This window comes from Henckelia pumila, chromosome 2, assembly GCF_033568475.1.
Source record: "Henckelia pumila isolate YLH828 chromosome 2, ASM3356847v2, whole genome shotgun sequence".
Taxonomy (NCBI): Eukaryota; Viridiplantae; Streptophyta; class Magnoliopsida; order Lamiales; family Gesneriaceae; genus Henckelia; species Henckelia pumila.
The window spans coordinates 63592739-63610005 of record NC_133121.1 but is presented as its reverse complement, the minus strand read 5'-3'; the positions used below and the strand labels follow the sequence as shown (position 1 = coordinate 63610005).

At 39.7% G+C, this 17267-nt stretch overlaps 1 protein-coding gene across 1 annotated transcript in view; it reads right to left on the bottom strand.

Moving 5' to 3' along the window:
- Positions 1-5564: 5564 nt before the first annotated feature.
- LOC140877689 (uncharacterized) overlaps positions 5565-17267 on the bottom strand; it is a 60565-nt gene continuing 48862 nt past the window's right edge. The window contains exons 2-8 of the mRNA XM_073281244.1: positions 8394-8555; positions 7758-8273; positions 7383-7682; positions 7063-7218; positions 6914-7011; positions 6195-6820; positions 5565-5706 (exon numbers count right to left, since the gene is read on the bottom strand). Coding sequence (XP_073137345.1) covers positions 5565-5706; positions 6195-6820; positions 6914-7011; positions 7063-7218; positions 7383-7682; positions 7758-8273; positions 8394-8555 — 2000 coding nt within the window. The remainder of the gene's footprint in view (positions 5707-6194; positions 6821-6913; positions 7012-7062; positions 7219-7382; positions 7683-7757; positions 8274-8393; positions 8556-17267) is intronic.

Genomic DNA, 17267 nt, shown 5'->3' with positions numbered 1-17267 from the left:
TTTGCCACTGGTTACGTGGTTGATTTTCTTACAATGTTGGTAAAATTTTTTCTTTATTTATTCATAAAGTATTAATTCAGATTTTTTTTCACTATTTCTTTCTTGCTGAAAATTATTGTTTGTCCTTATTATTATTATTATTATTATTATTATTATTATTATTATTATTATTATTATTATTATTATTATTATTATCCATGTAATATGGTTCAATTTTAAAATTTTAATTTTCGTATAAATGATTTATTTATGTCTATTTATAAAAAAAAAAATTTTAAAAAAGAAGGGAAATAGGTCAAGTGAGAGAATAACCTTACGAATAAAGGGGAATCACCGTCATTTTGAAAACAACAACTTCTGAAAAATAAGACCAGATTTTAGATTCCAATTTCATTGTCTGCTTTCTTTAAGTTTGAAAACAACTTTTGAAAAATTAAAAAAAATTGTCTTTTTTTCGTATTATTAATTTACATTACTTATGTATTATATTGGTTTTATTGCAAATGATTCTCAAAGAAGCCGATAGAACAAGTAACAAGAATGGATGCCAAAGTCTCGGTTATCAAGTGAATATGATCATGGAGTAGAGTCTTTCTTGGAATTTGCAATAAAAAATGCCGAGGATCAGGAAGCAATATCTTGTCCATGTACAAAATGAGGTAATCTGAAGAAGAAAAATGTAGAAACTATAAGGGCACACATGTATTCTAATGGTATAGATTTGACATATCATACTTGGATATGGCACGGTGAAAGGTCTGCGATAAAGAACTCAAAGAATGATCGTGATCAAGAAAGGGAAGATGAACCATAGTTTGACGCCGAGGAACCAATAGATATGGTACATGCTGCATTTGATAGTTATGCTGATAATCCAACCACATTCAAAAATCTACTTGAAGATGCTGAGAAACCTTTATATCCTGGATGCAGTAAATTTACAAGGTTATCTGCAGTTGTAAAATTATTCAACTTGAAAGCCAAATATAGTTGGAGTGGCAAAAGTTGCACCGACCTACTCAATTTGTTAAGAGAAATACTTCTAGAGGACAATGAATTGCCTTTACCTTTCTACGATGCAAAGAAAAGCTTGTGTGCATTAGGGATTACTTATGAGAAAATCCATGCTTGCCCTAATGATTGCATCTTATACCGGAAGGAGTATGAGGATTTTAACAGTTGTCCTACATGTGGGATGTCAAGGTGGAAGATGAGCCAAAAAGATACGATAAAGGAAGGAGTTCCTGCAAAGGTTCTATGGTACTTCCCTCCAATTTCGAAATTTGTACAAATGTTTCGGAATAAGGAGTTATCCAAGGAGCTGACTTGGCATGCTGATAAAAGACTTCATGACGGATACTTACGCCATCCAGCTGATGCACCTTCTTGGAAATTAGTAGATCACAAGTGGCCAAATTTTGCTGCTGATGCCAGAAATCTTAGATTGTCCATTTCAGCTGATGGGATCAATCCCCATGGTTTGATGAGTTCTACATATAGTTTTTGGTCAGTTTTAATGATCACTTACAATCTTCCCCGTGGTTGTGTATGAAGAGAAAATTTATGATGCTCACAATGTCGATTTATGGTGCCAAAAAACCGGGAAATGATATCGATGTTTACTTAGAACCTCTAATCGATGACTTGAAATTCCTATGGGATACAGGTGTTGAAGCATATGACGCATATAGACAAGAAACCTTCTCTCTTAGAGTTGTCTTGTTGTGGACTGTAGTAGCCCATGCCCGAAATCAGTGATTATGTATTAATCAATTCATTAATCCTACTAGTTAAGAGTAAACGTGATTAAGGGAACTCTTAATGGGTTAACGGAGTCCGGAATTGGATTCAGAACACTTGGAAATGGTATGAGGGTCATCGATTTCGGAGGCTCCGAAGTCAAGGTTCAGACGGTCCGAAGTCAGGGTTCGGACGATCCAAAGATTGGTTCGGACGCTCCGAACGTGCTGCTGGTAGCGCTTATCGTGTACGCCCAAATTACCCGACTCAATCAGATAAACAAATAATGCAGTAGTGTGAGTAGGGATCCTTCTCACGAGGAAAGGTAAATTTAAAAGTGTTCTTTAAAATAAAAGGGGGTTTTGGAGTTGAGATTAACTACTAAAAATCTTAGCAACTAAATAATTGAATTATCACTATCACGCAAAATTAAAAATTAACTGAGGAAATCAATAAGAAATAAGACTTGGTATCGGTCGACTACACCCTTGATATTCATTCATTCAATCATCGATTCACTAAAATAAAAATTAATCTCATCAAATATTCGTCATTGGAAATTTAATTCCAGTCTCACCTTAATTTTAGTTAACTAGACAACAGCAGTCTAAGTTAACCCTTACCCCATAAACTAACCCAATACCAGCGATCAGATTTAAATTCACAGTAGCATTCAAACTAGTAAAACTGAAGAAACTAGACAACACAAACACCAGCGGTTGTATTTAGCCTAGTCAATTATTATCCCTACGAAATAATAAAGTCAACAGAAGAAAATATTACACGCAGTTGCTTCGCAAATTAGAGGTTTCAAACAATTACGGATTTGAATTCTAATTTAGCATTCGACTGTATAATGAAATCCTAAGATGGCCAATCTAAAAATCTCTCACAAGCATATCAATCAATTCAGAATAATTCTTGATACTTGATAAAAATCAAACATTGTAAATCAAAATCTCATGAATAAGTAAAATCAAGGGTTTTGTCTTCCTCAACCAAGTATTAAGGTTTAGCCAACAATACTCATGAATTTTCTACAAAAAATCATGAGAGAAAATAAAAATAAGAAAAGATAGATGAAAACCTAGCCGTCTACAAAGAGTTCTTCGCGTTCTCACCGTGTAGAATGTCTGATAAAATCCCTAAAACCTACTTAAAAATCAAATAAAAGTCTAGAGCCTTAATTAAAGAGTTTCCAAAATTACAATTTTTTTCCGCAATAGACTCGCGCGCTCGATCCGGGAAAATGCTAGGATCGAGCGCGCACAAAATAGCAAACTTCTGCCTCGAAAATTCCTTCAGCTCGCTCGATCCGGGACTTTCACCCGATCGAGCGCACAACATTGAGCATCCTACTGCCTTCAGACTTCCTTGGCCGCGCTCGATCCTACAACTTTCCCGGATCGAGCGCATCACTTGTTGATGAAAATTTTGACTTCTTCTATTTCCTTCGACGCATGGACGCGTTCCAATTTCTTTAACCAACAACATATCAATTCCTACACAATAAACCAATAAAACATTAGGAAGCTAAATGCACGATATAAAATAAAACTAGACTAATACATAAATAATGACACAAAATGCATGCAAAACACTAATCAAAACGACACTAAAAATGCAAACAAAACACTACTATCAAATACCCCCACACTTAAACCTTGCTCGCCCTCGAGCAAGTTATGCAAAAACAAAATGAAACAGAACAAAAACATAAGCAAGAATGAATCACGCAAATCATAGCCTCAGAGAAAACCATTTTCACCTAAAAAAAAAATAAGCTCATAGCAAACTCTCAATTATCAATGATACACCTTCAGTCGAATGTGAACGTGTGTGTGTGCCATGTTACCCCAGTTACATGCAACTTCAAAAGAAAAAGTTTCAAGACTGTTCGCCGACCTATAACAATTCAGTGCAAGCTACACCATCAAGAACTCTCCTCCCAACAATCCTTCAACACAACACAACTTTCTTGAGAATGATTACGCACCTTCGGATTTTACACCCGGTATTGCTTTAGCCCCAATAATTACCCGCAAACTTAGCTACAACTAAGAAAGGATTAGAGTTTCAATCCCCTCGTCTATAGCCCGGATGGAGCATCAACCTCATTTTATCCGCATACTTAGCCTTGAATTTGATTTTTTTAGGATTAGGATTTCAATCCATTTCAGGCCCGGATGGAGTTGTAAATTTTTTTTTCTAGGTGCGCCCAATATCATTTATGTCATATCAAAGAAATCATCAAGATTCAAACACTATCAAGTTTCACAAACACCTATTGCCGTGCAATGGTCCAACAGACATCCACGATATCTAATACATCGCTACACTTCACTGGTTAAACATGCGTGCTTAAGAATATTCAACAAAAAACCTACGGTTTCTCATATCCAATCAAGAGTTAAAATTTTTTCAAAAATCATCATTTTTCAACTATCTCATCATAGGCTAACAATCATCATCCTACTCATGTACACAAAACACTCATGAAGAAATTTACGAACTATATGCAAGTATGCAAAAAACACAATGCAAAACAAATAACAAAACACTTAATGCACCCCCTACACTTAAACGAAGCATTGCCCTCAATACTCGAGAACTAAACTAAACAACTAACAACACAAAAGAAAATGAATGCAATGCAAAGAAATGAAAAGAGAGAAAGAAAACTCCCCAGGTTCATGGATTGGCGTCCGCCCCGTCCTCATCATGCTCTGGCGGTGGCACTGGGTTTACCCATGGAAACTCAAAAGGTGGCGGGAAAGGAACAGCTGGTGGGAGCGTGGTGGGATCAATCCCAAGTCTCTCGGAGATGCCACGAGTAATGTAATCTATCACCTGAAAATTTGCAGTTGTGGCCGCATTGAACATGTTCTGGTGCTGAGTGAAAGCGGCCATATCTTGAACAGTAACTGCAGTCGTGCGGCGTGGAGGTGGAATAGGATGCACCGGTTGGTGCACCGCCACAAATTGATCATCCACCAGAAATAGGCTCCGCCTATAAGCTCTTTTGGCATCAACAGTTGCTTGGTCAATGGGTCGCATCGGCTGCAACCATTACTCGTCTTCTCTAGCTTTCACACCAGTGCGCAGGCATAACTATGTAATGATCATGGGAAAGAAAAGACCAGATGTCTTAGAAGTGATCAACTGCCGTATCTGATCATGAATAACTCGACCCACATTGATCGGAAGTCCGACATCAAGAGCATATAGCAGCACAACACGCTCAACATGAACTTCACTCTTGTGTGAGATTGGCATTAGGCGGAGGCAGAGGAATGCGTACCAGGTGGCCGGATTCACAAAAAAATATTTCTCTTGGAAGCACTTGTAAGTAACCGGATCCAACCAAGCAGCCCCGGTAAAGAACAGCTGAGTAAGGATCTCGTGAACGTCCGGGGAAAGGGAAGCACTTTGGAAAATGCTGTCATCGACATCTGGTGTCTCTAGGCGTTCAACTCAGACCCTGCGTAGGAAATCAAAGTGCCCCGGACAAATCCCTTGCCATCCGTCCGTTCCGCAGCATTAGCATAGAATTCCCTAACAAGAGGGACAATGGCTGGAGCGGGTTGCTTACAGAACGTTCCCCACCCACGTGCCAAGACTTGAGCCGCTACTTCGTTTACAGTCACATCGAGATCAAAACCCCTCTCAGTAATAGGGTCGTGATGGTTCTTAGCATGGTCGTAGCGATCCCGGGCCGCTTGATTGACAAAACGGCCGACAAGGTTGAAGGATGCGGTTGTAGCTCGTGTGCCTTGGCGAGAAGATTCGCCTCTCTCAGTAGTACGCTTTGGACCCATGATCACTCAAAAATTGGCAAGGATGAGTAATATTGGCAATTCATCGAACACCTTGTGTGCACGAACAATTCCGGCTTTTCTAGCAAAATATGGCCTTGGAGGAGTAGAGAGGAGGGAAAAAATGAAGATTCCAAGCCCTTGAATGATCCTGCAATAGATAGATAACCAATTGTGAAAATTTTGGAAATTTTGAAAATTTGGAGAAAATTGGTTCTAAGGGCCGAGGGGAATTTTGAAAGGGGGAGTGGGGGAAAAGAGGGAGAAAACGCTCAGAAATAGAGCAAAGTAAGGAGCGCGCTCGATCCTATAACTTTCCTGGATCGAGCGCGCCTGTTAAAATGTGCGGGCAGTGGACTTACGATTTCGGTGCGCTCGATCCTAACAAAAGTTAGGATCGAGCGCGCCTGCTACTTTTGAAGTTATATTTTTTTAATTTTCCAAAAATTTTCCGAAACAAAAATTAAAAACAAAAATTCAACGAAAAAAAAAAATAGAACGAATCAAAAAAAAAAAAAAAAAAAACTAATTGTTGTGTTGCCTCCCAGTCAGCGCCTTTGTTTACGGTCGTTGGCTCAACTGAATGTTGCAGTTCCTCATGGTGGTTTAAATCTGGTTCCTTTGTCCACCTTTACCCACTTCATAATTTTTCCAGTCAATGTTCCATGCTTTTTCTGCTTCGACTTCTTGGCGATTCTTTTCGCTCGGTCAGGAGGATGTTTTGTCGCGGTTTTTGGTGCCTGCATATCAGAGATAAAATTTTCAGCAGTAGAAATTTCAGCAGGCGTTGCAAGTATATTAACAACACTTTCACAAACAGGATTTTTCAGGGCATAAAAAATATTAAATTTGGCAATTTTCCCATCTAATTCCATAGCGAGAGTACCGTTATCAACATCTATTACAGACTTAGAAGTTTTCAAGAATGGCCTTCCTAATAAAATAGGATTATTCAATTCATTGTTTTTCATGTCAAAAATATAAAAATCAGCCGGGAAGACCAATTCGCCAACTTGAACTAGGACATCTTCTAATAAACCCCTCGGGAAAATAGTAGATCGATCAGCCATTTGGATAACAATAACAGTTTCATTCAAAGACCCAAGATTTAAGGAAGCATATACAGAGTATGGCATGACATTAATCGACGCTCCTAAATCTAGCATGGCTGTATCAAGCTGAACATCTCCTATTTTACATGGAATCGAGAACATACCTGGGTCCTTGCATTTTGCAGGTACCTTTCTTTGAATAACAGCAGAGACCTGTTCTCACAATTCAACTTTCTTACAACCCTTCAATTTTTGTTCTCTTTTCGCAGTACATAATTCTTTCAAAAATTTAGCATAGCGAGGTACTTGCTTAATAGCATCTAACAGTGAAATGTTTACCTCGCATTTACGAAATGTTTCATAGAGCTCCTTAATCCCCTCATTTTTCCTAGAATCCTTCAAAGCTAAGGGAAAAGGGGCTACAGGTTTATACTCATAAAAAGGGGAAAACTTACCTCGCGGTGCTTCTTTAGGGATGGGCTCACTCTCCTCCACCGTAGATTCTTCGTCCCCTTCAGTCTCTACCGGTTCTTTGACCAATCCATTTTGAATCTGCAGCTCTTTTCCACTCCTCAAAGTAATAGCACTCACATTCTCCCTCGGATTCACCACTGTTTGTGAAGGCAAATGGATGGAATTTTGTGCTTCCAACTTGCTGATTGCTGCAGCGAGCTGCCCCATTTGGGTACTTAAGTTTTGGATGCTCGTCCGGGTGTCCTGTTGAAAAGCCAGAGTATTGTGGCAAGATTCTGAAATATGTTTTCAAGAGACTCACCTGGCGTAGGAATCTGAGGGCGCTGTGGTGGAGGGTACGGTTGCCTATAAGATTGATTGTGCTGTGGTGCTTGAGGTCCAGGTGGATTCGCTTGTGGATTGCCATATCTGAGGTTTGGATGATCCTTCCAATCTGGATTGTATGTGTTAGAGTAAGGATCATACCTCTGCTGAGGTGGCCCTGGAAATCCTCCTGCCGCATTAACTTGTTCTGCATATTCCTCTTGAAGAGTGGGACACATGTCAGTTGCATGTCCCACTTGAGTACAAATTCCACATACCTTAGCAATTTGTCCATTCCCTACAGCCATATGACGCACAAGAGACGTCAGTTCGCTTAGTTGTTGTTCAAGGGAAGAAACGTTTACCTCGTTACTTTTTCTGGGCGCAGGATCACTTCTAGTGGTGCCAAATTGCTGAGAATTGACAGCCATATTCTCTATTAGATTTCTTGCTTGCACTGGAGTTTTATCCACAAAAACCCCACCGCTGGCCGCATCCAGCATACTCCTGTCATGAGACAACAACCCTTCATAAAAGTATTGAATTAGTAAATTTTCACTTATCTGGTGCTGCGGACAGCTGGCGCAAAGTTTCTTGAAGCGCTCCCAATACTCGTGCAGTGACTCTCCCATCTGCTGTTTGCACCCATAAATTTCTTTCCGGATGTTTGCTGCTCTAGAAGCTGGAAAGTACTTCTCTAAAAATATCCTCTTCATCTCAGTCCAGGTTGTGATGGATCCAGAAGGTAGGTAGTACAACCAATCTTTAGCAGAACTCTTTAAAGAGAAAGGAAAGGCTCTGAGCTGAATCTGTTCCTCTGTAACTCCATGCGGTTTCATGCTTGAACACACCACGTGGAATTCCATCAGATGTTTTTGCGGATCCTTACCTTCAAGACCATGAAAAGCAGGCAATATGTGTATCAGTCCAGATTTCAATTCAAAATTAGCATTATTTTCTAGAGTGGGGAAAGTAATGCATAAGGGCTGTTGGTTAGGATCGGAAGTGCCCAATTGTCTTAAACTCAGATTGGCGTTAGCAGCCATCGCTTCTTCTGGGAATGCAGCTCGAGCAGCTTCCTCTTGTTGTTTTCTACGAAGTTCTCTCCTCCGCTTATGCAAGTTCCTTTCTATTTCCGAATCGTAGAAAAAATCTTCTTCAGTAGAGTCACCTGAAAGCATGAACAAACCAGAGTAGCACTACGAGGAATAAAAAAAAATTAAAATTAAAAAAAAAAGTAAGAAGAACACAATAAATTAACACCGGTCCCCGGCAACGGCGCCAAAATTTGGTAGCGCTTATCGTGTACGCCCAAATTACCCGACTCAATCAGATAAACAAATAATGCAGTAGTGTGAGTAGGGATCGTTCCCATGAGGAAAGGTAAATTTAAAAATGTTCTTTAAAATAAAAGGGGGTTTTGGAGTTGAGATTAACTACTAAAAATCTTAGCAATTAAATAATTGAATTATCACTATCACGCAAGATTAAAAATTAACTGAGAAAATCAATAAGAAATAAGACTTGGTATCGGTCGACTACACCCTTGATATTCATTCATTCAATCATCGATTCACTAGAATAAAAATTAATCTCATCAAATATTCGTCATTGGAAATTTAATTCCAGTCTCACCTTAATTTTAGTTAACTAGACAACAGCAGTCTAAGTTAACCCTTACCCCATAAACTAACCCAATACCAGCGATCAGATTTAAATTCACGGTAGCATTCAAACTAGTAAAACTGACAAAACTAGACAACACAAACACCAGCGGTTGTATTTAGCCTAGTCAATTATTATCCCTACGAAATAATAAATTCAACAGCAGAAAATATTACACGCAGTTGCTTCGCAAATTAGAGGTTTCAAACAATTACGGATTTGAATTCTAATTTAGCATTCGACTGTATAATGAAATCCTAAGATGGCCAATCTAAAAATCTCATACACAAGCATATCAATCAATTCAGAATAATTCTTGATACTTGATAAAAATCAAACATTGTAAATCAAAATCTCATGAATAAGTAAAATCAAGGGTTTTGTCTTCCTCAACCAAGTATTAAGGTTTAGCCAACAATACTCATGAATTTTCTACAAAAAATCATGAGAGAAAATAAAAATAAGAAAAGATAGATGAAAACCTAGCCGTCCACAAAGAGTTCTTCGCGTTCTCACCATGTAGAATGTCTGATAAAATCCCTAAAACCGACTTAAAAATCAAATAAAAGTCTAGAGCCTTAATTAAAAGAGTTTCCAAAATTATAATTTTTTTCCGCAATAGACTCGCGCGCTCGATCCGGGAAAATGCTAGGATCGAGCGCGTACAAAATAGCAAACTTTTGCCTCGAAAATTCCTTCAGCTCGCTCGATCCGGGACTTTCACCCAATCGAGCGCACAACATTGATCATCCTACTGCCTTCAGACTTCCTTGGCCGCGCTCGATCCTACAACTTTCCCGGATCGAGCGCATCACTTGTTGATGAAAATTTTGACTTCTCCTATTTCCTTCGATTCATGGACGCGTTCGAATTTCTTTAACCAACAACATATCAATTTCTACACAATAAACCAATAAAACATTAGGAAGCTAAATGCACGACATAAAATAAAACTAGACTAAAACATAAATAATGACACAAAATGCATGCAAAACACTAATCAAAAAGACACTAAAAATGCAAACAAAACACTACTATCAGCTACCGACAGTCATCATGGATGACGTCATCATGCTGACATAAGCAATGACGTAATATCGGGTTCGGACGACCCGAACGTGTTCGGACGACCTGAAGCCCAGTTTGGACGATCCGAACTCCGTCTATAAATAGGGGGTGCCGAGCTCATTTTTGAGTGCACCGATCCCTCCCTTCTATCTCGATTCCTTAGCCTTCTAACTCAGATCTAGGGAATTCTAGGCGTCCCGTGGGGAATTCGGAAGTGGCATAGCGATCCAGGTGTCGTAGCGAAGCTGTGGCCTAGTTTTGAGGCACTAGACAGCAAAAGGCTAACGACGGATGAAGGTATAGCTTTTGCTTCCTATAAATATTTAGGAGTATGCTATAACTTAGTTAAGGCTTTTAGAGCACTATAATGATAATAGTATCATTTGGCAGTGTAGAGCAGACTATAGGCGTGGACCTAGAGTTGGTAGAGCTTGCACTGATTTGAGGTACGAAAGTACTTTTCGAGATATCCTGACTGAGTATGCATGTATTATGTGACTGCATAGTTTATATGTCATTGATTTATGCTGCATTCATTTGCATACTGAGCTATCTCCTTCGAGATGTCTGCTAGTAGGGTTTTTCCCTATCCTGTTAGTGGTTGGACTTCCATCGATTTGGGTCCGGCATATCCACTTGTATTATGGAATGGGAGCCACCTCCTGAAGCGACGGCACAGCGTGCTACATACCAGGGCCCGGTCTATCTCTGTTATCTGATCCTTGACCTCGAGTTTATAGGGAGTTCACTTTGCATGCATGTATACTCATACTCTCATGCTGAGCGTTTTATGCTCACGTCTCGTACTCTGTGTTTCTGGACATCCTATTCCATGGGGCAGGTTTGCGATTGGACGAGGCGGGTGGTTCCAAGAGGGGCTAGTCAGTGGTTGGCCAGTTGGAGCTTCGTCTAGGTTTATTTATGTTGTTTTGGGTTGATACAGCTTTCGATTTGGTTGTATAATTTATTTTGGATATTTACAGATTCCTTGCCTTGGGATTGTAATTTTAGTAATGTTTCCGCAGTTTATTCTGATATCTGTTTATTAAGTTAATTGCATGCCTAAGTTCTGTTTCGTAGGTGATCCGAGTAAGGGACACTACATTTATGGTATCAGAGCATGCAAAGTATTCATGGGATTTAGTCTCATCATGAGGTATTTTTGTAGATGGCAAACTACGATGATGAGAGTAGCCATGGAAGTGGAGGCGGTCATTGGGGCGATGCCGACCGAGAGCGTCGTCGAGAACGGCGTCATCGTTATCATGACGACGAGCGTTTCACTGTGCGTCAATTCTTAGCTATGGGTCCTAAGCCCTTGGTTGGAGGTGAGTCTCCGGAGGATGCGGAGAACAGGTTAGACCATATGGAGACGACTTTTCAGACTTTCCACTGCACCGAGTGAAAGAGTGGGTGTCCGGTTAGCCAACTTGTGGCTAAGAGCTTTTATGACTCTATGTATAAAAATTTTTTGTTTAATATAATTTACATTCATTAATGACATTTTCTTTGTCTTTCTTCATATTGTTATATTGTGATATATATTGTTGTTTTGATAAAGATCTTGAATATACTATAGTGTAAGTAAGATGAGATAGTGAATAAAGAGAGATCACTATTATGAAACACATCTTATAGTCACTATATATTCTAAACAGTTCCTAGTCAATTGAGTCATCCGCTAATAAGGATAAGGGTCGCTCGAGATTGAGACTAGCATTTGTGATGCCAAGTACCACGTTTCATTGGTAATGGACATGGAGATGTTCAAAGCATGCAAATGGATATTCATATGATGAATGATCGAACTACCCTATACGAACTTTCCAAGTGGTTATCACTTATCGAGTGGATAAAGTCCGCGGTTTTGGTTGTACACCATTAGTCCTTACTACTTGAAACATCATTGAGACTCTATATGCTATTACTGTACTTTGACTCGTTTACCGACTCTATTGGGGTCATCAGGTGTCGGGATTGGGTGCAGTTACGACACATATAGGAGTCGATGCTTTGTTGTCAAGGATTCACCACATACTTGCGAGTGTGGATATCCTATGCAATCTGAGGAGATATTAGTGTGACGAATCTCTGGCCAGAGTACATGATGTGTTTTAGGTTACTCGGTTTCCTAGTAACACATGCGATGTCACTATTTGATCTCCAAGATGTAATGCATAGTTATCGAATCTCGAACGACTCTCGATGCACCAATGGTTGTTGATTCGATCGGGATATATGGATGAAGGGACCGTACTGTACGTTAACCAAAATCTACTGGTTCTTGCAGGCACTATCAGTGATACCTAGGGAATCATGGGGCGATGTTGCTAGGCTCTCTTACCATGATTAGATGGGTAAGTCGGAAATTGTTGTTCCGAGTCACAAGGAGTTGTGAGCCCACGACTAGCTGTATCCCTGAACCATTGAGGGTCACACAAGTAATGGATTACTAAACCCCGTTGAGATAGTTAAATTTAAAGAGTTAAATTTAATGAAAGAGAAGTTGGACTTCTTAACTAAAGGGAGTGGAATTTCCTAAAATGACATAGGGATGAACATTTTTGGAAATCAATAAATTCGGATTCAGAAAAATTATCTTGACTTCAAAAGATGCAGAAATGGTTTTTGTGCACATTGGTAAAATCAGTTTATCAATCGGAGTCACGATGAATTTTATATTAATTTTTATAATAGCGGGCTTGGCTTGTTGGGCTTAAGTTATGGATTGTGGGCCTAAGGAGTTAGAGTCCTAATACATGTGTAGTGTTCGAAAATTACACACAATTCCTCTTGCAATTTTTGAATTACACACATATATTTTCAAGGGGATTTTTCGAAAATCCTCTACTCCTTTTTGAGATAATTCAGGCTGTGATTTTTGTGAAAAATTACATTCTGAATTGACAGATCAAATCTGTTTATTATCTACGATAAACATTTGATTGATTTCTAGTGCAATCAATCAGAGGGTTTCTTTTTTCCATTCGTGGACCTAATTCCGGAGATTGATCGAGCAAGTCATCGGTTCCCGGGATTTACAAGAAGAGCAGATTAATTCTGTTGGAGTCCATAATCAAGCCTTTGCTTGAAGAGGTAAAAATATTAATTGTGTTTTATTTTTACTTGCAACAATTTTAATCGTTAGGATTTGATACCCACGATATGGAATCGTTCCATATCACAAAATAAAAATTTTAAACTTCTGCTGCTTCGGGTATCACATCCATTTGATAAGAGAAAACGCGTGTTCCAATAGTGGTATCAGAGCCAGGTCGTAATCTTTGATCAACGATTAAAATTAATCGATTGTAAAAAAATTTTAGCCTCGGTTTTTGGAAAACAAAACGAAAATTTTAAACAAAAATTAAATTTGAACAGGGCAGCGGGGCAGCGAGATCGCTGCCCAAAAGGGCAGCAATCGTTGCTGCCCAAGGGTAGCAAGATCGCTGCCCAGGGCAGCCAAGGGGCTGCCCTACACCCCACGTGGGGGCTGCCCTGCCCCACGTGGGGGCGGGGCTGCCCGGGAACGTCCCGGGAAGCCCGGAAAATTAAATTTTTATTTTTTCCAGAATTTTAAATTTTTGAAATTTTAGTTTTTGGTCCGATCGAAAATTGTTTTTGATTGGTCCACGAGGCTTTGGGTCAAATTGTTTGAGTCCGAAATTTTTAAAATTGATTTTTGGATAAATTTGAATTTTTTGAAAATTTATAAATTTTATCCGTTAAATTAGATTTTATAAAATTAATTATTTTGGTGCAATTGATGATAAGATATGATCTTATGAAAGGATAAGATAAAATTTGATTTTATCTTTTTAATTATGATGTCATTACATGTTATCCAATTAATTAATTATTGGATAAAAGGATGATCGATTGCCATGACCAATATTATAGGTGTATGTTAGGTTGTTTACATTTGGTTTTATTGTTGTTGGGTTTTATTAATGGGCTTGGTTTATGGCCCAATTTGAATTGTCATTTGTAATAAAAAGTGGGCCTGGTTTATGGCCCGTTCCCACTCTTAAATATGTATCCCTTACTTGTCATCGAAATTTATTGTAAATTTATTAGACTTAGTGGGAGATAAATATTTGAAGACAAAGGTGGGCCCATCAGACAATAAAGACCGAAAAAATGTAAATTGGAAGCTCAATATAATAGGATTGCATTGCATACTTGCATATCACCTAGGATTGGACTTAGACTCGTGATTGGCAACCACAGGTCGATTAGTGATTGGGATCGATCATCCTTTAAATAATATATGATATTATTGTTGTCTACATGTTTTGACTAAATTGTATGAATCCCGCAAGCATACAAATATTGCATGATGAGACAATTTTCAAAATTAAAAATCCCTCATTTTAAATATGATTTAAAATTGATATCAAGATAAACAAAAGGGAATTTAAATATTGTTTAAATGTTCCTACCTTTCATCAACGATCAATGTATGAGATGCTATCCGCGGGCACGGTCCGCCTCATATTATTGGGGGGGCCCGTTCGTCGGAAAGATGTACATTGGATCGACACATGTTGTAAGTTGGGTGAAACTCCCATGGGATTGGCTCATATTATTGGGGATCCACATGGCGACCGTCCATCACAACTTAATATTGATGGGTATGTAAGAGTGGGTGCCCAGTGAGCCAACTGTGTGGCTATGGGCTTTGATGACTCTTTGTATAAACAATCTTTTGTTTAATATTATTTACACTTTTATGGCAATGACTTTATATTACTTCATATTGTTATATTGTGATATACTATTGTTGTTTTGATAAAGACCTTGAATATACTATAGTGTATGTAAGATGTGGTAGAACATGGAGATGTCTATCATGAAATACATCTTATAGTCACTGTATGTTCTAAAACCGTTCCTAGTCGATTGAGCCGTCCGATAATAAGGATAAGGATCGCTCGAGTTTGAGACTAGCATTTGCGATGCGGAGTACCACGTTTCATTGGTAGGGAACATGGAGATGTTCGAAGCATGCAAATGGATATTCATAGGATGAATAATCGAACTACCCTATCCGGACTTTCCAAGTGGTTATCACTTATCGAGTGGATTAAGTCCGCGGTTTTGGTTGTACACCATTAGTCCTTACGACTTGAAACATCATGGAGACTCTATATGCTAGTGCTGTGCTTTGACTCGTTTACCGACTCTATGGGGGTCATCAGGTGTCGAGATTGGGTACAGTTACGACACATATAGGAGTCAATGCATTGTTGTCAAGGATTCACCACATACTTGCGAGTGTGGATATCCTATGCGATCTGAGGAGATATTAGTGTGATAAATCTCTGGCCAGAGTAATTGATGTGATTTAAGAAATGGTTTCTTAGTAGCACATGCGATGTCACTAATTTGATCTTCAAGATGTATTGCATAGTTATCGAATCTTGAGCGACTCTCGATATACCAATGGTTGTTGATTCGATCGGGATATATGGATGAAGGGACCGTACTGTACGCTAACCAAAATCTACTGGTTCTTGTAGGCACTATCAGTGATACCTAGGGAATCATGGGGCGATGTTGCTAGGCGCTTTACCATGATTCGTTGGGCAAGTCGGAAAGTGTTGTTCCGAGTCACAAGGAGTTGTGAGCCCACGGCTAGCTGTATCCCTGAACCATTGAGGGTCACACAGTGTAATGGAGTTTTAATCCCCGTTGAGATAGTTAAATTTAAAGAGTTAAATTTAATGAACTAAGGAGTTGGACTTCTTAAATAAGAGTAAGGGAGTAGGATTTCCTAAAATGACATAGGGATGGACATTTTTGGAAACCACTGAATTCGGATTCAGGAAAATTTATTTTGACTTTAAAATGTGCAGAAATGGTTTCTGTGCACATTGGTGAAATCGTTTCATCAATCGGAGTCACGATGAATTTTATATTAATTTCTGAACGTGCGGGCTTTGCTTGTCGGGCCCCAGCTTATGACTAATGGGCCCTAAGGTGTTAGTGGCCTGCATTATAAATAAGTTATTTCAGTACAGAAATTAAAGACAATAGGTCATAATTTTGAGACAGGATTTTCGAAACCCTAGCCCCTCTCAAAACGTTTTCGGCCGCCTCTCCCTCCCTCTGCCCGAGAAAATTCCGGTCTGTGATTTTGAATCGCAGTAAGGAATAACGAATCAAATTCGTGTATTCTCTTCGCAGAAAACTTCTGATAGATTTTCTAGTGCAATCTATCAGAGGGATTAAACCTCTGTTCGTGGACCTGATTGAAGGCGTTCATCGGTTCCAGGGAGAGACAACAAGAGCAGAATTGTTCTGTTGGTGTCCATTAATCTCGTTGCGAGATTTGAGGTAAAATTTATTTAATTGTTATTTAAATTTTACACACACAATAATTTAATCGTTAAACGGTTGATACCCACACCATGGAATTGTTCCATGATAAAATTTTTAAACTTCCGCTGCACCGGGTATCAATCGTGATTGATCTGAGAGCCGCGTTTTCCAACAGTGGTATCAGAGCCAGGTTGCTCAGATCAAACGATTAAATTAATCAATTGTACAAAATTTTTGAGTCTCGGTTTTTGAAACAAAATAAATATTTTTAAATAAAAAAAAAAATTTTTTTTCGGGGCAAAACCCGGGCAGCGATTGGATCGCTGCCCGGTGGGGCAGCAATTGTTGCTGCCCCGGGCGGCGCACGGCGCCGCCCAGGGCGGCGCACGGCGCCACCCAGGGCAGCGCTGTGCGCTGCGCAGGGCAGCGCTCGGCGCTGCCCAGGGGCGGTGCTCGGCGCCGCCCAGCGCAGCGCTGGGCGCTGCCCAGGGGCGGTGCTCGGCGCCGCCCAGCGCAGCGCTGGGCGCTGCGCAGGGCGGCGCTCGGCGCCGCCTAGGGCAGCACTCGGCGCCGCCCAGGGGCGGCGCCAGGCGCTGCCCTAAGGGGGCAGCCGGGCTGCCCCCGGCCCGCGCCCCGGGTGCTGGCCGGCCCGGGAGTGTCCCGGGCGGCCCGCGGGAAAAATTATATTTTTATTAATTTTAATATTTAAAATTTTATTTTTGGTCCGGTCAAAAATTGTTTTTGATTGGTTCACGAGATTTCGGATCGAATTGTTCGAGTCCGTAAATTTTAAAATTGATTTTGGATAAATTTGAATTTTTGGAAA